Source organism: Loxodonta africana, chromosome 3 (assembly GCF_030014295.1).
Source record: "Loxodonta africana isolate mLoxAfr1 chromosome 3, mLoxAfr1.hap2, whole genome shotgun sequence".
Taxonomy (NCBI): domain Eukaryota; kingdom Metazoa; phylum Chordata; class Mammalia; order Proboscidea; family Elephantidae; genus Loxodonta; species Loxodonta africana.
The window spans coordinates 167,140,369-167,163,354 of NC_087344.1; the positions used below are offsets into that span (position 1 = coordinate 167,140,369).

Here is a 22,986-nt window from a genome sequence, read left to right on the forward strand (position 1 = left end):
GTGGTTAAGTGCTATGGCTGCTAACCAAAAGGTTGGCAGTTCGAATCCACTAGGCGCTCCTTGGAAACTCTATGGGGCAGTTCTACTCTGTCCTACAGGGTTGCTATGAGTCAGAATCTACTCAACAGCAATGGGTATGGTTTGGTATGGATCTACCACATGTTTATTGAGTCATCAGTTGATACACATTTGAGTTGCTTTCACTTTTTGCCAATTCCTATAAAACTACCCCACCCATGTTGGTGTAATATTGTTGCCAGTATATCTGTCCTATTCTAGGTAATACCATGAAGAACTCTTTGCAAAATAGCATTTATAATTATTTGGCATTATGCATCAACCATCCTGAGAGCACCCAGCATTACCTTATACAAGGGGCATCATAATATTTACCACTTCAGAATTTTTCCACTTTTTCAAATCAGGGCTTGTCTCAGACAGTTAGTAATAGGCCCTCGGAATTCCTCAAAGGCCTGTGCTTTCTGTGTGATTATAGAAGCAATTATGTAGGTTAAAGCAGCTCATTTACCATAGCAGTCAACTAGAGCACTACTGAGAAATTCGGGGTCTTTGCACATTGAATGATGCTCTACTTTATCAAAGCCGTTTCTTTAGGCAACAGCAACGCAGCTAAAAATTTTGGTATGTTTTTATTTTATCATCCAGTTTTCTAGGATTTTTGTGGACTAGAAACAACTTTGTTTCCAAAAAGGAGCCCTAGTAGCAAAGTGGTTAAAGCGCTTGGCCTCGAACCTAAAATTTGGCAGTTTGAACCCAACAGTAGATGTGTGAGTCAGCTTCTCTAAAGATTACAGCAGTGGAAACCCTATGGGGCAGTTCTACTCTATCCTATACGGTCACTTCGATTTGGAATTGACTCAACGGCAATGGGTTTGGTGTCGGTTGTTTCCAAAACATTCCAAATACCTGGACTACACCAAGAAATGAATGGAAATCGGGAAAAGTAACACTTAGGGAAAGAAGGGTGATGTACTCTTCACTCTGCTGCTGCTTCCAACCCAGTCTGTCAGTAAGAATAGGAAACAACTCTTGATTTTGGGTTTGTTTAGTGTTGTAACTCTAGTGTTGGTCCCTCCCCCTTTTCAAACCCTTGTGTTCCATCCTGCCACCCCCACCTGAAGGCAGTCAGAGGAAGCCACCCTGAGAAGGAGCTGCTAATGGTCCATCACTTGCCCCTGCCTCAATTAGCAATGAAGATGATGACAGCGTTTCTATTACTTCCTGTTTCCCTTTCCCTCCTCTCCTTCCTCTCCCTCCTCCTTTCGTTCTATCTCTTCCAGTCTCTTTCATCTTCACTCTCTCCCAGGAAAAGTTGAATCCTGAGAACTTGGAACAGCTACCTGGAAAATTGAAACATTTCTCCTTATTCCTGGGAAGTTGTCCTGGTTTGCAGGGGAGAAGGTAGGAAGAAGGGAAAGGAGAGGACATCTCTCTATCTCTGCAACTGTTTATGAACTCTCCAGACCTCATCATCTTGTTGTCCTTCTTCTAGCTCACCTCTGTGGACTTTCTTACCTATGATGTCTTAGATCAGAATCGCATGTTTGAGCCCAGGTTCCTGGATGAGTTTCCAAACCTGAAAGATTTTATGTGCCATTTTGAGGTGAGGCTCCCTGTACCTTTCTCTTACAAAACACTCACAAGCTCCCCTGGGCCCTGTGGGACCCCCAGTTTGGTAGATTATTGCCCAACACCAGCCTTTGCCTAAAGGAACCAAGGGTGGGACACCTCTAAGCCTTTAAGTCTTGGTAAAGTCCTGACTTCTTTCACCCCAAAGGCTCTGTCTACCAGAAATGGGGGTAGGTGGAGGCAGGCAGCATGTGAATGTTGTAGTTTTGGTCTGATTCTGTTGGACTGGGTTCGGGTCTTTATCAGGTTTGGTGTGCTTTCCCTTCAGGCTTTGGAGAAAATACCTGTGTACATGTAGTCTGACCACTTCTTAAAGATGCCCATCAACAAGATGGTCCAGTGGGGCAACAAGAGGAAATGCTGAGCAGGAGGCAGAGTCACTCTGCTTCTTTTGTTCCATCCTGTCCCTAAGGGGGCCTTGTCCTCTGTCTTCTCTGCTCTTTTACAATAAATAGTACATAGACAACTGGTGTCTAGCTGAATTGCAGCTAAGAGTAGAAGTCAAAGGACACTAAGGATATGTGGAGGGTTATGAAGATATGAATGCAGTCTTTCCACCATTCATACCCCCTGCTCCCCAGCTGTGTTCAAGGCTGGAAAGATTCATGCACAAGCCTGGAGAGCAGGTACTTGAAATAAAGATGAGATTGAACAGCTGCAGAGAGAAGGTATGTCAAAGGTGACTGGAGGCCCTGTAGAAAGTATGAGAAGGGATCAGTTAAAGCTCTGTGTACTAAAGGTACCGATGAACTGGAGTTGAGAAACAGACCTGTATATATATGAAAATTTAGTAGGACAAAGGTGGTATTTCCAAATAGTGGGCTAGCCAAAAGTAGAGCTAGGATAATTCTTAACAATTAAACATAAGAGAGCACTACCTCACACTATCCACTAGAACTAATTCATATGGAATTTAAACACAATATTAAACATAAACCTATAGAAATGATAATGAAAGTTTAAGAATGTTTGTGATCGTAAGGTAAGGGACAGTTCCTCTAATAAGATATCAAAACAAAAAGCCACAAAGAGAAATTTTTACAAATTGAACAGTATCAAAATCAAAACCTTTCTATAATAAGGAATAAATAAGCAAATTAAGACAGGTGACAAAGGGACAATGAAACCAAAGAGTTCTTATCAGTCATTAAAACAACTCAGAAGAAAAATGGACAAAATCTATGAACAACTTAGAGAACTAGAAATATGTATAACAAAAAAAGGATGAAAATATTTAACTATAATCCAAGGAACTGCAGATTACACCAGTGTGATTCCGTAGTTCATCAGATGAACAAATATGAATCAACTGATAAAGTGTTGGCAAGGTTTGAGAAAGTGATACGCATTTCCTGCTAGTAAGCCTGTAAACTGGTATAGCTCCAATGGAGGACAATTTGTATATTTTAAAATTTAAATCATATCCTATGACATAACAATTCCAATCTAGAAAATCTTAGCCGTACACCAAAAGAGGTATATACACACTAAGGAATTCACAGTTATTTAAATTAAGTTGCAGATTAGTACGTACAGTATGGTATCTTTCATGTTTTGATTAGGGCATCTAAAAAGTAAGTCTACTTTCTACAGACACACGTGTGTATGTGAATACATAGAAAAAGGCTGAAGGACACACAAACTGATGACAAGGTCTCCTACAGGCAAATGGAAAAAAGTTCATGCTTCAGGGTGGAAGTAAAAGGGGACTTTACAGATAAAGACAGGTTTTTTTAATTTTGTTGTTGTTGTTAGGTGCCATCAAGTTGGTTCCGACTCACAGTGACCCTCTGTACAACAGAATGAAACACTGCCCAGTCCTGCGCAACCTCAAAACTGTTGGTATGCTTGAGCCCATTATTGCAACTGCTGTGTCAGCCCATCTCATTAAGAGTCTTTCTCTTTTTCACTGACCCTCTCTACTTGACAAAGCATGATCTCCTTCAGGGACTGATCCCTCCTGGTAACACATCCAAAGTATGTGAGACTAAGTCTCACCCCCTTGCTTCTAAGGAGCGTTCTGGCTGTACGTCTTCCAAGACAGATGTGTTCATTCTTCTGGCAGTCCATAGTATATTCAATATTCTTTGCCAACACCATCATTCAAAGACTTCAATTCTTTGGTCTTCCTTAGTCATTGTCCAGCTTCCACATACATATGAGGTGACTGAAAACACCATAGCGTGGGTTAGGCACACCTTGGCCTTCAAGGTGACATCTTTGCTTTTTAACACTTTAAAAAGGTCTTTAGCAGCAGATGTGCCCAGTGCTTTTGATTGATTTTTTATTAAGAGGTATATATTCATGTTTTCTTTTTTAACAAGACAAAGAGCTCTGGTGGCCCAACAGTAAAGCACCTGGCTGGTAACCAAAAGGTTCAACCTCACCCAGTGGCTCTGAGGGAGAAAGACCTGGCAAGCTGCTTCCATAAAGATGACCCAAAAAACCCAAACCCATTACCGTCGAGTCGATTCTGACTCCTAGTGACCCTAGAAAACCCTACGGGGCAGTTTTACTCTGTCTCAAGGGGCCTCTGTGAGTCAGAATCGACTCAATAGCACCCAACGACAACATGTATTCATGCACTATTTGTGTAACAGAAACTAAGAAAAGAAAGCAAATTAGGGGACAACTACTTAAACCCAGAACAAGAGGTTAAACGGATGTGGGAATATTTGAATTTTAAATGAATAGGTGCTGCTGTGTGACCAGAGGTGGAGACAGCCAACCTGAGGTTAATTGCAGGGGCTGTTTTCAAGGGTTCAGAGGGCTAGGACTAGAACAAACAAGGTAAGGTTCACGTTGCTTTAGAAGTTAGAAAGAAATTTCGATTTATTAGATAAGTCTATATTTTATCTTCTATGATGAAATGTTTCCAGTTGTATTCACAGGTATTCTTTTTGAGCTGTGACCTAAACCCTACCTGCTTCCTTCCAAAATTGTTTCCAATGGGAAGTAAACTGGAAGAATATAGGGAATGCAGGTGGCTACTTGGACATTTTGGGGAGGACCATGCTTTAGTGAGGGGCTGATGAAACCACACCACCAAGTGGAGTCCATTAGGAAAAACCAGATCTGATTAGGGGTGTGACAATGAACAATCCCAGGGAGACCTGTTCCACCTCACTTGTGTGATAGAAAAGTGCTTTGTAGGGCTTTTTTCTTTTGTTTCCTCCCCAAACTCATGATAAAACTCAACCAAGGAAATGAGAAAGCACCCTAGGGGATGGCAGACCCACAGATGGAGCAAGCCTGAGGCCCTGAATAACTTCATGGAGCACAGCTGCCCCACCAATCTGGACTGCTCCCCATGGATCTATTATTACATGAACGAAAAATCAGCTTCTTTCTATAAGTTGTGTTCTTCGGGTTTTTCAGCTTAATCTTTCTTTAACTAATATATTGATAACAGGGAATATTCAATATTGAACTTGTAATTAATGATGAGAGACAAAAGATCAATGTAGGAGACACCATAAGGCAGCCACGCTCTCAGGAAACGAGTTCCCCTTTCCCCACTTAGAAGGAGAGACACACTAATGGGGTGTGAGCACTGGGGGAGCCCCAAGAAGCCCCAGGTCTCAGAACCTCTGCTAGATCCTGGCCCTGATACACCCATTTTATTGGCTGCCTCTGTGTGAAGCACATAGATGTGCTACTTCCACCCCAGACTGTGAAATCTATGTTTTCATCTTTTACATTATAATTTGACCACAATGTTTAGAAAATGTATATATAGTTTTCAGCCCTAACTTCTATTACTTTATTCGCTTGTATTTTTATCCTGTCTGACTTTACGTTCATAAATTTTAAAGGTTAATAAACTTTTAATTTGTATCTTACCAGGTTCATAAACATCTAGCTTTGCTGAACTTTTATCTTGCCAGTTTTATCTTTTTAATCAATCATTGACTTCTTCACTATTTTAACATTACTCCTCTTGCTCCCCTTTTATTTAATAACCACAGAAAGTGCATTTCAGGCAGTGACCATCTGAACAAACCCCAACAAGACTCTTCTCCAAATCATCTCTCTGCTATGGGCTATGTCTGAAGGCTGTAACTCAGCAAGGCCCCACTCCACACAATCCGGCCATGTTATGAGGAATGTGCTCTACCACATGTTTCCCCAGTGAGTCCTGCTCCTCTGCGGATGACCTGATAGAAATGCCCACACCATCTCCTGACCACACAGATCTGCCACACTTTGGCTGAGCAAACAGGGCCTGCCCATCTCAGGTCAAGCTTCCAACTGGCAGCTAAAGCCTCTTACCACTTAAGCTAGAAAGAGCTAGTGCCTCCTTCCCCCAGATACATTGATTTACAAGCTTGTGAACTTTCTTGTATTTCTTGATGGCAGAGATAACTGTCTCCAGGCCTTTATATCCCAATCATGATTGTAATGTTCTATGGGCCCTTACCTGGCGATAACTGTTTCAAATTTTCAACTTTTATTGAGTATTTACTGCATGTCAGACACTGTGAGTGGCATCACATATAAAAATGCAAGGAAGACATGGATTCTCTCCTCCATGAATTTATGTTCTAGTAGGGCAGAAAAACAGGTAAAACAACAGTTACAATACAGTGGGATATGTGATGTTCAGATTTACTATGGGATCAGTGAAAGCTTCCGGGAGAGGGTGACAGGAGGTAGTCCCCCAGGACCCCACACCGTATGGACAGCTCAGTCCCTTCCCCATTGCCCCGGCACCCTCACAACCACACATACAGGTCCTCATGGACTTGATGAAAGCTGAATTAATGAGGGCATCAGGCTTAGATGGGGTCTCCCTTTGGTAGACATCCCTATGGTGAGGGACAGAGGGACATGAGGAGGAGACTGAAGTGAGCAAGAAGCCTTATAACCCTCCCCATACACATGACAACATCCACCCAGCCCCCACCTTGGATGCCAGAGGACAAAGGGAAGACACCCTCTCCTCCAACCACCACCACCACTACCAGAGCTAGTCCTGAGTCCAGGCAGCCAGAAGGATAAGACACAGTATGTGTGGCTCAGCCCCCACCTGGGTATCAGACAGGGCTGGGGCAGGGACCACGGAAGCAGGCCCCACACACCATCCATACTGGTCTCTCAGGGACCAGCAGAGTAGGGAGCTCAGGGCTGAGCCCTACAGGCTGGAGTCCAGGCAGTCCTCTGAGCAAAGGCTACACTGAGGGAAAGGTGGTCTGCTTGGCTTCGCTGCAGGGACAAGACAGTTCATGAGGGGCACTTCGCTGAAGGGGAAGTGAGTGAGAGCTGAGGCTTTCAAGGGCCTGGATGGGATGAGGTTGAGATGGAGAAAAGAAGGCAAGTAAGTCCTTGGGGGAGGAGAATGGAAAGAAAGGAGGAAAAGGGAGTAGAGGGATGGTGCTGGGGGGTGAGGACAGGCAGGTGTTCCCCCAGCCTGGGGCAGCAGGAACAGGGCTGGCTCCTCCTCCCATCTACTGGATTTACAGACCCTACTTATAGCCCCACATGGCTTGATTTGTATAGATAGGTCTTGGGAGGAAGCGGCTAGACTTCATGTAGGCAGCGATCCTCTTCAGGCCCTGAGGGTGAGAAAAAGAAGGCCCAAGATCAGGGTCTGCTGCCCCACTGGTGGCTCTAACACACTCTACTACATGCACATCCAGCTCACGGGACCCTACAACAGTCCTGCCATCTGTACTGAGTATTAGGGCATAAGCCTGTCTTCCTGTGGACCTGGCCCAGTAAGTTAAATCTTTCAACTTCCTTTCATCCCTTATCTTAATAAGAGTTCCCATCTCTGGAGACCCTACACTGTCCTAAGTGCTTTATATCCATCAGGGATTATAATATAGGATTAGGAAATCCTTCCAACTACCCTTCCTCCTGCTCACCCAGTAGGTCATACAACAGGGCTGGAATTCAGGCTGGCTGTCTCTCCCCAGTCTTGGCTCCTTCTGCTGTACCCCATCTCCTCCCCGACAGGAACACATCTCACTCCCAGCGGAACAAACTTTCTCGTTTTTGCAGAGAGAAGCTCCTGGGTCCCAGCCAGGTACCCCAGTGTTTGCTCACAGAATGGGGCCTGAGCCGGACAAAGGGGCTCAGAACATGCCTCTGTAGCCTCCAAGAGAGGTCAGGATCGCACGAGATGACTCAGCAAATGTGGATGCAGGTAGACAGGGGGAGCTAGACTAGCAATGCCAGTCAGGGTCAAGCTATAATTATTCCACTTGCAGGAGAGGGTCCAAGTTTTTCAGCCTAATAAAAGAGCCTGGTCTCATGTTCCCCAACCTACCTCAGCTCTAGCTAAGGGGACCAGGCCATATGACACTCTGGTGTGTGTTTTGGGCTATCGTAACAGGATAGACAATTTTTAAAGGATTCAAAGACATTTGGACTTTCCTAAACCTCGTGGGACCAAGCCCAGGTATACTGCAGGTTCCAGTCTACAGCCAACATTCACAGTCATCTTAGCTCTCGTGTCATCACCAAGGTGCTCAGCTTGGACCAGAACTGTAACTTTATGAGAAGTGGCCAAGAAATCAGATCTCTTGATGGGAAGGGGTAAAGGAACAAGAACTCTAGGCTGAAATCCCTGTTGAACGACTGCCTCAAATTCTCGAATCTGTAATCAAGTAGATTGGGTCGCTCTCAAAACTGTTGCCTATGTGTGAAGGATGACTGGCTATGAGGTGGGGTCCACACTGTGTTCCCCTACAACCCAGCTGGCGCCACACGCCCCACACCTGTTATGGCTGTAGTTATCCAACCAAACTGAGCTCAGAGGGTGGGCTCCAGGGCAGGGGCCATCTTTGCAGGCCCCACTGTGTATGACCCAGTGCCTCATCCACAGGAGACCATCAGTAAACATGAGTTACTGACCCATCTCAGAGATGCAAAAACCTTAGACAACGGGGAAGCAGAAAGGGCAGAAAAGTGAAGGGAAGGATACTGTCCCTACATAGAACATTTTAAGATAAAATTCTTTACACGTGCACCCACATAAATACTCAACCAAAGCACCACTACTGACCTGGGGCCTTCAGAACTTGCCCACAACATGGATTGGATTGGTGCAAAGCTTTCAGGAGGTCAAGTATAAATAACATCTGTGTATAAATAACGTCTGTGTCTTTGGAGCTAACTATGAATCCAACTTTGTCTCAGTTCTACTACTGTTACCTTCATACACACTCCTCAAGTCCTGCCTCAGCCATATCTCATGGCCTGTGAAACTCAGGCAGGAGACGGGCCCAAGCTTTCTCTTTCAGCACAGGAGAAGGAGAGCCACTGACCACTGCCCATAGAAGCTGACAGGAAGCCCAGCACAGCCTCTACTGGCTCTGTGACCTTCAGCCAACTCCTTACCCCCTCAGCCTCAGTTTCCTCTCTGTAACATGGGGGTGATAAGTCCATCTACCCTGTAGTAATGTTGTGCAGATTAAATCAGGTACAGTATATGTAAAGTGCTTAGCACAGGTCCTGGTACAAACAAAATGCTGCAGAAATGGTAGTCATTGTTATTTTTAGCTCCAAAACTAGGAAAGCGTCATGGAGAATGGAAAAGGAAAAAGAAACATCAAAGATGAAGGGGGATCAGCAGCCTCACCTCAAAGTGGGCCATGAAGTCCTTCAGGTTTGGGAACGCATCCAGGCACTTAGGATCAAAGATACGGTTCAGGTCAAGAACATCGTAAGCAAGGAAATCCACAAAGGTGATCTGGAGAAAGCCAAGGATGAGTGGATGAGAAGCTCCGTCATCTGGAAGAATGACCTGTGTCCCCCATCTCTTCTTCCTTTACCTTGTCCCCTGCAAACCACGGCCGCTGCCCCAGGAACTCTGAGAAGAGCCTCATCTTGTCAGGGAGCTCCTCCAAGTACTGTGGCTTCAGCTTCTCCTGGAGCAGAAAACAGCTGTCAGCACCCTCAGATCCTGCTCCCTGGGCAGAGAGGCTGCTCCCCCACTGCTGCCATGACCCAGCTGGCCACGGGAGGGCTGCCAACCTCCCTATGCTACCCCTTAGCCAGTACCCAGGCTTCCACTTAACCTGACCAGCATTTATTAGACCCTGACTACGTATCAACTCCCTCTGTCAGAGGCATGGGATGGCCCAGAGGAACACTGGAATCTATCACCACTGATCTCCACCAACCTGCCTATCGGTCAGACCCAGGAGTGCTGTGAGCCTCTGGCCCAGTGTAAGACTCATACGTAAAGGAACAAGAGCTACAAGAGCTCAAAGAAAGAAGTGGAAGTTCTAGTTTTTGCTGTGGCACAAGAATAGAGAGGACATTTGACTAATTTCCTGAAAGATAAGGAGAATTTGAGATGCTGAAAAGAAGGGAGAGGAGGGCATTCCTGTAGAAACGGACTCTGTGCTGATGCTGTGTGACTAATAATAGGGCTCTATGAGAATACTATCAGCATCAAGGGAAAGACACTGGGAAAACTAGTTAAACACGGTGTTTAGGAACTTAATTTCTACACTGGGGAGTCTAGGCGTTATCTTGTAATTAGAGGGGATTGATTCAGAGTTTTCATCTGATGAGATTTAGGGTTTTGATGGTCACTCTAGCAGCAGTATAGGGGACCCCTTGGAGGATCTCTAGCTCTAAGGCATTCAAAGGGCAAACAGGAGCACTGTAGATGGGAATCCAAAAGTCCTGACTCCCAATCCAAACCCTCCCCTGGCCCAGACCACCGGAAACTCACAAAATCAGGGTTGTAGCATAGCATGACAAAATTCATACGAGTGTCCATAACCTGGTTCTCCAGGATGTCCATGCGGATCTCCTCCTCTTCTGTCTCCCCACCTGCAGGCCATATATCAGACACTCACCCTCAGCATCCCACCAAAGCCAAGCCCAGGGAATGGCCGCCTGGCCTCCTGTGCCCCCACACCTACCCCCACCCTCACTCACACAGGTTGTGCTTGCGGGCAATGTAGCGCAGGATGGCATTGCTCTGGGTGAGCTTGTGAGGCCCATCAATCAAGTAGGGAAGCTGCAGTGGCGAACAGGCAGGTTTGCTGTACCACCAGGCTCCCCACCACCCCCATCCCCTGTGAAAGGACAGACTGGGACCTAGCACACTCAGAGCCTGGCGCATGGTATGCACTAAATAAATACCTGGAACACAGAACACCACGGAAAGGCAGTGAAGAGAACCAGGAATGAAACAGGTGGAGCAGAAAGTACCCGATCCTAAAACCATCAGGCTGGGGAAAGGAGACAGAGGGAAAGACATTGTTCACTTTCCCCCACACCTTGTACCTACATTGGGAAAGTCCAGGCTCAGCTTGAATTTCTCATTTAGCCAATGACTCTTGTCATAGTCCGGAGCTATAGTGGGAACAACGAAATGAAAACAAACCTCCTTATAGTCCAGCATTCCGTCTCCAGAAACCATACCACGAGTCATTGCAAGACCCCCAGAGGCTCATAAATCTGGAATCTGACAGAACCACTAAGTCTCACCCCCAAGAGTAAGGCTTACAAAAGGTTAGTCCTAAGGTGGAACTGGAAACCCTGGTGCAGAGTGGTTAAGAGCTATGGCCGCTAACCCAAAGGTCAGCAGTTTGAATCCACCAGGCACTCCTAGGAAACCCTATGGGGCAGTTCTCTATCCTATAGGGTCGCTATGAGCCAGAATCCAATGGAAGGCAATAGGTTTGGTTTTTGGTTTTGGTAAGGGGGAAGTCGATTCCAATTATTGATAAGGGGTAGAGGCAGCAATTCCTTTCCAGCATCCTGAGCTGGTACGCCACAGACGGACAAAGAAAACCCGGGAAGGGACAGGTCCCAGACACAGCTGACGGAGGCCCGGCAGAGGAGGGCCACAGGTGGCCAGGGCACCAGCTGCTTGTTACCAAATCAGCATAGTTGGCAGAGGGCCCAACACGAGGGTGCCATTACCGTCTCCAATCGTGTATCTCTTTTCCTCATAGTTTGAGTCTGTGTATTCCAGGAGCAGACGGATGACATGCCCCAGCTGGGAGAGACAGCACAGGGAAGGGGTCAGAGATGGTGGGATCCTGCCTGCCTGCCTGACTTCATCTCTTCCAAGCAAGCAGGCACCACCCTCCCCCTCGCCCCTCACGCAGGCAATAAAGCCCCACAGAGCTTGCTCCCGATGTCTCTCACTACACCTCACCCCCCACCCATTAGGACCTAAAGTACCCCTCCCCCAGGGGCCCGGGCTCCAGGATGGGGGCTCAGCTCCAGCAAAGCCCGAAACTGGAATCTTCTAGTATGGATTCCCAAGCTCAGCACTTCCTCACCACCAAGCCCCTGTCCCACCCGAGGAGACGGACTCCTTGCTCACCCCGCGGATGTCCCAGTAACCCAGAGTCATGGCCATGGTGCACGTTTCTGCAGTCTCACTTAACCTGCGTCAAAGGAGCTGGGGGTGGCCTTATCAAGGCTGTGGGGGAAGGGAACGGCGATCTGTGACGCTGGGCCCCGCCCCTCACCCCGCTGATCCGGCTCGTTTCCCCACCCCCACCTCCCACCCACCCACCGCCTGGCCTGCAGACGCGAGAGCCAACAGAGCTCTGGGCGCTGGGCCCAGAGGGCGGGAGGGAGCAAGTTCCATTTCTGCCTCCAGCCCCGAAGATTCGGGTAGCCGAGGTTTGGACCCCTGTTCTCAGTGGCTTCCGCTGCCCGCGTTCAGACCTCTGCTAGGTCCACGAGAGACCGCGGTGCACTTGTGGAGACAAGCCAGAAACTGGAGAGGAGTAATGCTCCTTGCTTCCCTTTCTTCTGGCCCTTGCTCGGTCTTTGCTCCTCTGTACAGAGTTCCCCAGGATTCTGTGAGGCTCAGGTTGCCTGAGTCAGGCCACAGTATGGCTGCTCTACAACCTCATATAGAGTTTAAATCAGAACCTAGGCAAAGAACAGGGACTCCTGGTCTGTCAGAAAAGCTCCTCAGAGTCCTGATGCTCCATGATGGGTTCTCCTCGACAGGAACAAAGTACTGCCAGCCTCCATAAGGGACAGAGAATAGGAAATGTGGTCTCCATATTTTCTTTTCACGGACTGTTAAGGACCCTGCCCTTTGTCAGTCCTCTGGCAAAGGATTATAAGGACCAACTGTAAATTCATCAATTAGCGTTCCAGCCCCTTGTGTGGATCTAAATCCAAGAATCAGACCCATCAATGAGGCTGTGTATGAGGTGCAGCCCCAGAAATGCCCTGCCAGCCAGCTAGATAACCCTCACATTGACCCACCCCCAAATCAGGACAGTGACATGAGAGTGGCAGTCACAGAGGGCAAGTGAGCAAGATCTTTTCCTCAGAGGGGCCAGAGACCCATCCTGTGCTGAGGGAGGCTGGGGGGGCGGGGGGGGTGGTTGGGCCAGGGTGGAGCCAAGAAGACTGCCCACATAACCATTGCCGAGGTGACACCACAGTCCCCTCATTACACACGGTACAGACCCTCAGAAATCCAGTTGGGTAGATTCTAGCCCTGGCTCTGACTCCTGCCTCATGTGTGGTCTTAGGGAAGACCAAGAACCCCCTGAGCCTATTTCCTCACTGTGATTTGGAGGGGGTGCCTCAGGTGGCCTTTGAGGTACTCTGTGACCTGTGACTCAGGGTACAATCTCTACAACAAAGTCCTACCTGCTGACTTTGCTCTTTGAAGGCAGAGGAGCATTTCAAAATGAAGATAACATGAAATAATTTAGCCTGTGGTCTACTTTTGTTTGTTTAAAGGATATTGGAAGATTAATGGATCTATGGACATAAATGAGAGGAACTTGAAAAATGAAAATGGTTTACAGTTACTAAAGGGCAAGGTTGGTGCACTGCAAAAAAAAAAAAATGAGTTTTTAAAATTTCCTCCATAAGAAGAAATGAAGTTCTAATAATACTACAATATGAATGAGCTTTGAAGACATCATACAAAATAAAATAAGCCAGACATAAAACAAATATGGTATGCTTCAATTTATATGGAATATCTAGAATAGACAAAATTCATAGAGACAGAAAGTAAATCAGTGGTTCCCATGGGCTCTGGGGAGGGAGGAATGGGGAGTTGTTGCTTAATGGGTACAGAGTTTCTGTTTGAGGTGATAAAAAGGTTTTGGAAAGAATAGTGGTGATGGTTGCACAACATTGTGAATGTGATTAATGCCACTGGATCATACACTTAAAAATGGTTAAACAACAAATTTTATGGTGTGTGTATTTTCCCACACACACAAAAATTAACTAACATATTGTTAGGATAGCAAGGCATGAGCACAATATTTCAATAAAGTTTTCAAACCATCAAGACAATGTGGCATGGAGGATGAGGAGGAAGACAGACTTCAGCTCACCCCTATTAGGACATAGAAGTCAGATGGTCTGCTGGTCTGTGCTAAATGAAGGCCTCAGAGCCTATGTCAGCAATGGCCAGTAGGGAGCAGTCCATGCTGATGACACGCCCCGCTCATTCAGCTCACACCAGTCTTCCCAGTTCCCTCATGGGGTCCAGTTCACAATTTAGGAGGCTAGAAGTCTGATTATTTTTTTAGCGTACAGACTGAGTAAATAAGGTGAAAGGCTGTAATCTTTCCGTGCACCTTTTAGCTGTAAAACAAAGAAGAAGAAAAGGAAGAGGAAGGAAAAGTAATAGTAGAGCTGCCATCATCTTCATAGAAAATCAGGCCTTGTTCGGTTCAAAGGGCTAACCTAAACCTAGGCAACCACTAATCCACTTTCTGTCCCTACATATATGCTGATTTAGGGTATTTTACATGAGTGGAATCATATAATATGTGGTCTCTTTTTACTGGCTTCTTTCACATGTTGTCAAAGTATAAGTTGTAGCCTGTATCAGTACTTCGTTCCTCATTATGGCTAAGTAATAATACTCCACTATATGGATCAACCATATGTTGTTTATCAAGTCATCAGTTGATACACATTCGGGTTGTCTTCATATTTTCCAACTCCTATAATATTACCCCACCAATTTTGACATAATATTGTTGCCAATATATCTCTCCTATCTCAGGTAATATCATGAAGCAGATTCTGCTGAACACCATTTTAAAAGTATTTGGTATTATTCGTTGTTATGGCTTGAATTGTGTATCAATTTAGCTAGGCCATGATTCCCATTACTGTGTGATTATCCGTCATTTTGTCATCTGATGTGATTTTCCTATGTGTTGTAAATCCTACTTCTGTGATATTAATGAGGCAGGATTAGAGGCAGTTGTGTTAATGAGTCAGGACTCAGTCTATAAGATTAGGCTGTAGGCTTTTTTTTTTTTTTTAATTGTAATTTAGGTGAAAGTTTACAGCTCAAGTTAATTTCTCATTCAAAAGTTTATATACACATAATTTTGTGACATTGGTTGCAATCCCCACGATGTGACAGCATGTACCTCCTTTCCACCCCAGGTTCCCTGTGTCCATTCATCTAGTTCCTGTCCCTTCCTGCCTTTTCATCCTGCCTTTGGACAGGGAACGCTCATTTGGTCTAGTATATGTGATTGAACCAAGAAACAAGTTCCTTACGTGTATTAATTTTTTGTTTTATACGCCTATGTAATCGTTGTCGAAAAAGCGGGCTTTGTGAATGTTTTCAGTTCTGGGTTAGCAGACTGCCCAGGGGTCATAGTTTTGGGGGCTCCTCTAGACTCTGTCAGACCATTAAGTCTGGTCTTTTTACATGAATTTGAATTCTGTTCTACATTTTTCTCTGCTCTGTCCAGGCCTATCTATTGTGTTCCCTGTCAGGGTGATCATTGGTAGTAGCCAGGCCTATCTAGTTATTCTGCTAAGTTGAATCTTGAGTCAATCTCTTTTGAGACGTAAAAGAAAGAAACCAGCAGAAAGATGGGGGGACCTCACGCCACCAAGCAAGAAGATCCAGGAGCATGTGTGTCCTTTGGACCCGGGGTTCCTGTGCTGAGAAGCTCCTCGACCAGGAAAAGATTGATGACAAAGATCTTTCCCCAGAGCCGACAGAGAGAGAAAGCCTTCCCTGGAGCTGGCACCCTGAATTCAGACTTCTAGCCTACTAGACTGTGAGAGAATAAATTTCCGCTTGTTAAAGTCATCCACTTGTGGTATTTCTGTTAATAGCAGCACTAGATAGCTGAAGACATGTGTCAAGCATTCTGAGGGCACCAAATGTTACCTTTATGCAAGGGGCGTTCTAATTTTCCACGCTTCAGAATTTTCCCACTTTTTCCAATCAGGGGTTGTCTCTGGCAGTCTCGGGCCCTTTGAATTCCTCTAAGGCTTCTCCCTTCTATGATTACAGGAGCAATTATCTAGGTTGATGCAGCTTGTTTAACATTATCAGTCAGCTAAAGCACTACTGTAAGATTCTGGGCCTTAGTGCTTTGCATAATGTTCTGCTTTATCATAACTGTTTCTATAGGTACCAGCAAAGCAGCTAAAAGATTTTTTGTGTGTTTTGATTTTTATCATCCAGTTTTTTAAGATTTTGGCAAGATTAGAAACATCTTTGTTTCCAAAGCATTCCAAGTTCCTGGACTACCTCATCAGCTGAAGGGGAATCAGGAAAGGGAGCATTTAGGGACAGAAGGCTTATTTCTGCTTTCCTCTGCTGCTGTTCCCAACCCAGTCTGTCAGTAAGAATAGAAAACAGAACTCTTCTTTTTTGTTTGTTTCATGTTGTAACTCTGGTGTTGGCCTCTCCCTCTTTTCCAACCCTTGTGTCCCACCCTGCCACCCCCACCTGAAGGCAGTCAGAGGAAGGCACCCTGAGAAGGGGCTGCTAATTGTCCATCACTGGTCCCTGCCCCAGTTAGCTCTGAAGATGATGACAGCTCTTCTATTGCTTCTCCTTCTCTTTTCCCATCCCCTCCTCCTTCTACTTCTTTCTCTCTCCCTGTCTCCCTTTTTCCTCTTTACTCTCTTCCAGGAAAAGTTGAATCCTGAGAACATGGAACAGCTGCCTGACAAGTGAAACAATTCTCCTTATTCTTGGGTAATTGTCCTGGTTTGCAGGGGAAAAGCAGGAAGAAGGGAAAGGAGAAGACATCTCCGCATCTCTGGAGCTGTTAATCCGTTCTGTAGACCTGATCGTCTTACTGTCCTTCTAGCTCACCTCGTGGGCTTTCTCATCTAAGATGTCTTAGATCAGAACACAAGTTTGCATTCAAGTGCCTGGATAAGTTCCCACATCTGAAGGTTTTTATGTGCCATTTTGAGGCTAGGCTCCCTGCACCTTTCTCTTACAAAAAACTCACAAGCTCCCCCGGGCCCTGATGGACCCCGGGGTGGTAGGTTATTGCCCAACACCAACTTCTGCCTAAAGGGATCAAGGGTGGGTTACCTCTGATCCTCAAAGCTAAAGGCCTGACTCCTTCCACCCCAAAGGCTGTGTCTACCAGAAATGGGATTAAGTGGAGGCAGGCAGCATGTGAATGTTGTGGTTAAAGTTTGTGTCTGTTGGACAGGGTTCAGGTCTTCATAAGCTTTGGTGGGCTTTCCCTTCAGGCTTTGGAGAAAATAGGTGCGTACATGCAGTTTGTCTGCTTCTTCAAGATGCCCATCAACAACAAGATGGCCCAGTGGGGCAACAAGAGGATATGCTGAGCAAGAGGCAGAGTTACCCTGCTTGCCTTGTTTCACCATACCCCTAGGGGGCCTTGTATCTGTCTTCTCTATTCTTTCCAATGAATAGCTAAGGCAACTGATATTCAGCTGGATTGCTCTTGGGAATAGATGCTGAAGGGAGGGTAAGGAAGTGTGGAGACTTATGAAGATATGATTGTGATCCTTCCACCATTGACATTCCCTGTTCCCCAGCTGCGTTCAGGGCTAGAGGGGTTCATGCCCAAGTCTGAGGAGAGAGTTGTAGAAAGAAGCTATGTTAAATGGGACTGAAGGCCCTGTAGAAGCTCTGGCGAAGACATTACTTAAAACTCTGTGTACCGAAAGTATTGATGAGCAGGAGTCAGAAACACACCCATATATATATGGAAATTTAGCATGGCAAAGGTGTTATCTTCATCTGGGCTAGCCAAGAAATACAGATGGGACAATTGCTTACCAATGAAAAATACTAGAGCCCTACGTCACACCGTTTATTAAAATGAATTCTTCTGAAATTTAAACACGACATTTAATACTAAGCTGTACAAGTTTTAATGAAAGTATGAGAATGTTTATAATCATAAGGTGTGAAGAATTTCTCTAAATAAGACATAAAAAGAAAAAGCCACAAAGAGAAAGATTTGTGAATTAAATAGTATCAAAATCTAATACTTCTCTATTATGAGACACAAATAAACAAAAATAAAAGACAAAGGACCAGTATCAAGATTATGTAAAGAACTCTTATCAATCATTAAGAGAATTCAGTAGAAAAATGGACAAAAATCTATGAATAAATTAGAGAAGTAGAAATATTTATGGTCAAAAAAATGTAAAAAGATTGTTTAACTCTAATCCAAGGAACTGTAAATTCCAACAGTGAGAGACCATTGTTCTATCAGAGGAACCAAAATTAATCACTTGATAAAGTGTTGGCAAGGTTTGGCAAAGTGATATGCATTTCCTGTTGGTGAGCTTATAAATTGGCATAGCTATTTTGGAGGACAATTTGTCAATATATTTTAAAACTTAACTCACATCTTATGACAAAACAATTCCAATCTATAAAAACCCACCCAAATACCCAAAGAGGCATATACTGAGGTGCTCATCGTGGTACCGTTTATAATAGTAAAGAAGTTGAACCAATGTAAATGCCCAACCAAAAAAACCCCTTTGCTGTCAAGTCGATTCCAACTCACAGTGACCCTATAGGACAGAGTAGAACCGCCCCATAGGGTTTCCAAGGAGCGGCTAGTTGATTCAAACTGCCAACCTTTTGATTAGCAGCTGAGCTCTTAACCACTGAGCCACCAGGGCTTAAATATCCAATAGTACTGTGGAATACCACATGGCAGATAAAGAATGAGACGGAACTGTATGAATAACAGGTGAGGACTGCCAAGACGGTAGGCTGAATTTTTTTTACATTATGTTGCTGATTATCATGAACAGTGTGACGTTTTCTGTATTTTTAAAAAGGGCAACCACAAAGTATTTTCTACAGAGATGTGTGTATGTGAATGCAGAGGAAAAGGTCTGCAGGACACACAAACTGATGACCAGGCCTTCTTCAGGCAAGAGGGGAAAAAGGCCAGGCTCCAGGGTGCAAGGAAAAGGGAAATTTACAGATGAGGCCAGCTTTTCTTTTTTATCAAGGCGGGTGTGTTCATGCACTATTTGTGTAACAGAAACTCATGTTTAAAAAAGAAAGCAAACCTAGGGGAAAACAACTTGAATCCAGAAGACTCTTCTTCAGCAGACGTGGGTATATTTGAACTTGAAATAAATAGGTGCTGCTGTGTGACCAGACTTGGGGTCAGAGGACCAAGCTGAAGCTGTTTTCAAGGGTGCAGAGGGGTGAGATTAGAACAAACAAGATAAGGTGAATGTTGTTTTAGAAGTTTGAAGGCAAATTAGATTTATTAGATAGGTCCGTACTTTATCTTCTATGGTGAAATATTTAGAATTGTATTCACAGATATTCTTTTTGAACTATGACCTAAACCCTATCAGCTTCCTTCCAAAATTGTTTCACTTGGAAAGAGAACTGGAGGAATAGAGGAAATACAGGCAGACTTTGGGGTTTGGGATAGGACTATGCTTTAGTGGGGCACTTCTGGGGCCACACTACAAAGTGGAGTCCCTTGACAAAAGCCAGATCTGAGGAACTGAGGTGTGACAATGAGCAATCACAGGGAGAGCTGTGCCACCTCACTTGTGTGATAGAAAGGTGCTTTATAGGGATTTTCTCTCTCTGTTTCTCCCCAAACTCACAAAAGAACCTCAACCAAGGCAACAAGGAAGCACCCTAGGGGATGGCAGAGCCACAGGTGGAACAAGCCTGAGTCTCTGAGTGACTTTGCAAAGCAGGGCTGCCCCAGCAACTTGGAATTTCCCCCATGGATCTGTAACATGAAAGAAGAATCAACTTCTACTTTCTACAAGCTGCTGTGTTAGAATGTCTTTCAGCTTAATCTTCCTCTAATACAATGATTGGGAAAATATCCAGCATGGGGAACTGGTAATTAACGACAGGTGATGACAGCTCACATCAATGCAGGAGATACCGTGCAGGCAGCCATGCTCACAGAGAGTGAGTCCCCCTCTCCCCATCTAGAAGGAGAGACTCAGTGATGGGGTGTGAGCACTGCAGGAGCCCGAAGAAGCCCCAGGTCTCAGGACCTCTGCTAGATCCTGACTACAATGGACTCTTCTTTTTTGGCTGCCTCAATTTGCAGCATAGATGTGCTACTAATAGGCCAGGCTTTGTAATGTACATTTTCATTTTTTACATTATATGGTAAACCTGCAAAAGCCGGAAACTGTATAAGGCAGGAAACTATCGTAGAGGAAAAACTGAAATATTTTCCACTAATAGAGAGCAATACAAAAGCCGTAAGGCTGCGCCCTGTCAAAGGAGGAAAACTTGCAAGACCCAGAAAAACCAGGCAGTCCCGTGGAGTTCGGCTGTCACAAGTTTCGATGTAATTTGCCACGATGTTTGAAAAATATTTTCATTTGCAACCGTCTTCATTTATTAGATCTTCTGTCTAAGCATTAAGTTATTTTGTTCTTTTTCTTTGATAATTAATTATCTTTTACATTTCAAATCTAATATTTAACTTTAATATAGTAATGCTGTTTACATTTAAGTTTCTAGATCAGAAGTCAGCCAACTACAGCCACTTGCTTTTGAAAACAAAGTTCTATTGGCACCAGCACTGCCATTCGCATTTAGATTGTCTATGACTGCTTTCACCCTAGGATGGGGTTGAGTGGTTGGCAGAAGACCGTATGGCCTATAAAGCTTAAAATCCTTACTACGTGGCCGTTTAGAGGAAATATTTGCTGACTTCTGTTCTAGATACATACTGGTTTTAATCTGATTTTTTTGTTTGTTTCTTTTAAATAACTGCTTTAGGTGAAAGTTCACAGTGTAACTTAGTTTCTCATTCAAAAATTTATATACAAATTGTTTTGTGACATTGCTTGCAATCCCTGCAGTATGTCAGCACTTACCTCCTTTCCATCATGAGTTTCCCCATCCATGCTTCCAGTTTTCCTGTTCCTTTTCTTGCCTTTGGACAAGAGTTGACCACTTGGTCTCATATACTTGACTGAACTAAGATGTACATTCCTTGTGTGTGTGATTGTTTGTATTGTGTTGTTAGGTGCCATTGAGTCAGTTTTGACTCATAGCAACCCTACATACAAAAGAATGATACACTATCCGGTCCTGCACCATCCTCACAATTATTGTTATTTTTGTGTCCATTGTTACAGCCACTGTGTCCATCCATCTCGCTGAGGATCTCCTTGTTTTTTGCTCACCCTTTAAGTTACCAAGCATGAGGTCCTTCACCAAGGACTGGTCCCTTCTGAAAACATGCCTAAAGAATGAGAGATGGAGGCAGGGCCAAAATGGCAGAGTAGTCAGATGCTTCAGGTGGTGGTCCCTCTTATAACAAACAGCCCAAAAAAGAAGTGAATTGATTATATATATGACAAGCTAGGAACCCTGAACATCAAAGTCAAGAAATCAAAGTTAAGAAATCAGACTGAGTGACGGGGGAGGGAGAGAGTGCAGAAGAAGTGAGGAGCTGCTGGACCAGGCTCAGTGAGTACCGGCACCCCTCAGCCCCAATCCCCTGGCATGACTGAGGCAGGGCTGGCAATAGTGTTCAGAATGAGGTTACGTCACTGAAAGGAAGCAAGGGAAGTAGCACAGCCCTGATCCCCTGGCATGACCGAGGCAGGGCTGGTGGTAGCATTCGGAATGCTGTTACTTCAGCGAAAGAAGGCAAGGGAAGTGGCACAGCCCCAATCCCCTAGTGTGACTGCAGCAGGATCGAGCCAACAGCACAGAATCTACACACACCTGTGGAATCAGCAAAAAAAAAAAAAAAAAGCAATGCTCTCGGCACAAGATAAGTGATTTTGTCTAATTTACCAGGCGAATCTAACAGCTCCTCCTTTTGAAAGAACTTTGTCCTATCTCTCTGATCCCTCCTCCCACTTCCCCAGCCAGCTTCAGTAACAGTTGATTTTCCTGGGCCTGAGATAGGTTCTGCTGCACTCCCTGAGCCATTCTCCCAGCCTTGGAGAAGAAACAAAATTAACAAACAGGGGAAAACACTCTACCGACTCCCCTTATCTGGAAACTCAGAGCAGAAACAGCTCCTGCCCAGGCACAAGCAGTCCACAGACTTTGTCTTTCACCCCTGCATGGATCCAGGTGGCCCCATTACAGCAGATAGGATCTGGCTGTTATATCACAAGGGAGAATCTGTTTGAGGTCTGATTGTAACTATTTCAGCTATGCATTGCAGAGGCAGGTTATTGACGTTTCATGCTGCTCTGCCTATTAAACAGGGCCCTCCCCTACCCAGAGCAGGGCCTGTGGACTGGCAGCTCCACCCATGCCACCTAGCCACCCATGAAAGGGGTCCAGGGATAAGTGGTGCCTCCCCAGCCTTACAGTCAAAAGCACTGAGTGCCATAGGCGATGCGCCACGAGGGAATCTCAGATATAATAGTCATTCCAAGCAAGACAAGCAACTCTGGCTATATTCTGAGGTGCTACTCTCCTATCTCTCTGACCCCTCCCCCACCCTCCCCAGGCGGCTTCATTAACATCTGAATAGCCTGAGACAGAGAGAGAACTCTGATAGGGATCTGACTGCATTTTATTTTAGCGGATTTTCTGGAAAAACTAGTTTCCCAGTGATGGCTCGGAGACAGCAGTCCATATCAAACCACATAAAGAAGCAGACCATGACAGCTTCTCCAATCCCCCAAACAAAAGAATCAAAATCTTTCCCAAATGAAGATACAATCCTGGAATTATCAGATACAGAATATAAAAAAACTAATTTACAGAATGCTTCAAGACATCACAAATGAAATAAGGCAAACTGCAGAAAAAGCCAAGGAACACACGGATAAAACAGTTGAAGAACTCAAAAAGATTATTCAAGAACATAGTGGAAAAATTAATAAGTTGCAAGAATCCATACAGAGACAGCATGTAGAAATCCAAAAGATTAACAATAAAATTACAGAATTAGACAATGCAATAGGAAGTCAGAGGAGCAGACTCGAGCAATTAGAATGCAGATTGGGAAATCTGGAGGACCGGGGAATCAACACCAACATAGCTGAAAAAAAAATCAGATAAAAGAATTAAAAAAAATGAAGAAACCCTAAGAATCATGTGGGACTCTATCAAGAAGGATAACTTGCGAGTGATTGGAGTCCCAGAACAGGGAGGGGGGACAGAAACACAGA

The 22,986-nt window shown here is 44.9% G+C and overlaps 1 protein-coding gene across 2 annotated transcripts; it reads right to left on the reverse strand.

Moving 5' to 3' along the window:
• Nucleotides 1–7,115: 7,115 nt before the first annotated feature.
• LOC135230781 (glutathione S-transferase Mu 1-like) lies at nt 7,116–12,116 on the reverse strand. 2 transcript variants are annotated; one of them, XM_064282438.1, is made up of 8 exons: nt 11,951–12,116; nt 11,542–11,617; nt 10,904–10,968; nt 10,549–10,630; nt 10,340–10,440; nt 9,429–9,524; nt 9,236–9,346; nt 7,116–7,205 (listed from the first exon to the last, which is right to left on the reverse strand). In XM_064282438.1, the coding sequence occupies exons 1-8, from the start codon at nt 11,984–11,986 to the stop codon at nt 7,116–7,118; spliced, it is 657 nt and encodes a 218-aa protein (XP_064138508.1). In that variant the 5' UTR covers nt 11,987–12,116. The 2 variants fall into 2 exon arrangements, with proteins under 2 accessions (XP_064138508.1, XP_064138509.1); XM_064282439.1 differs by lacking the exon at nt 9,236–9,346.
• Between the last annotated feature and the right edge of the window lie 10,870 nt (nt 12,117–22,986).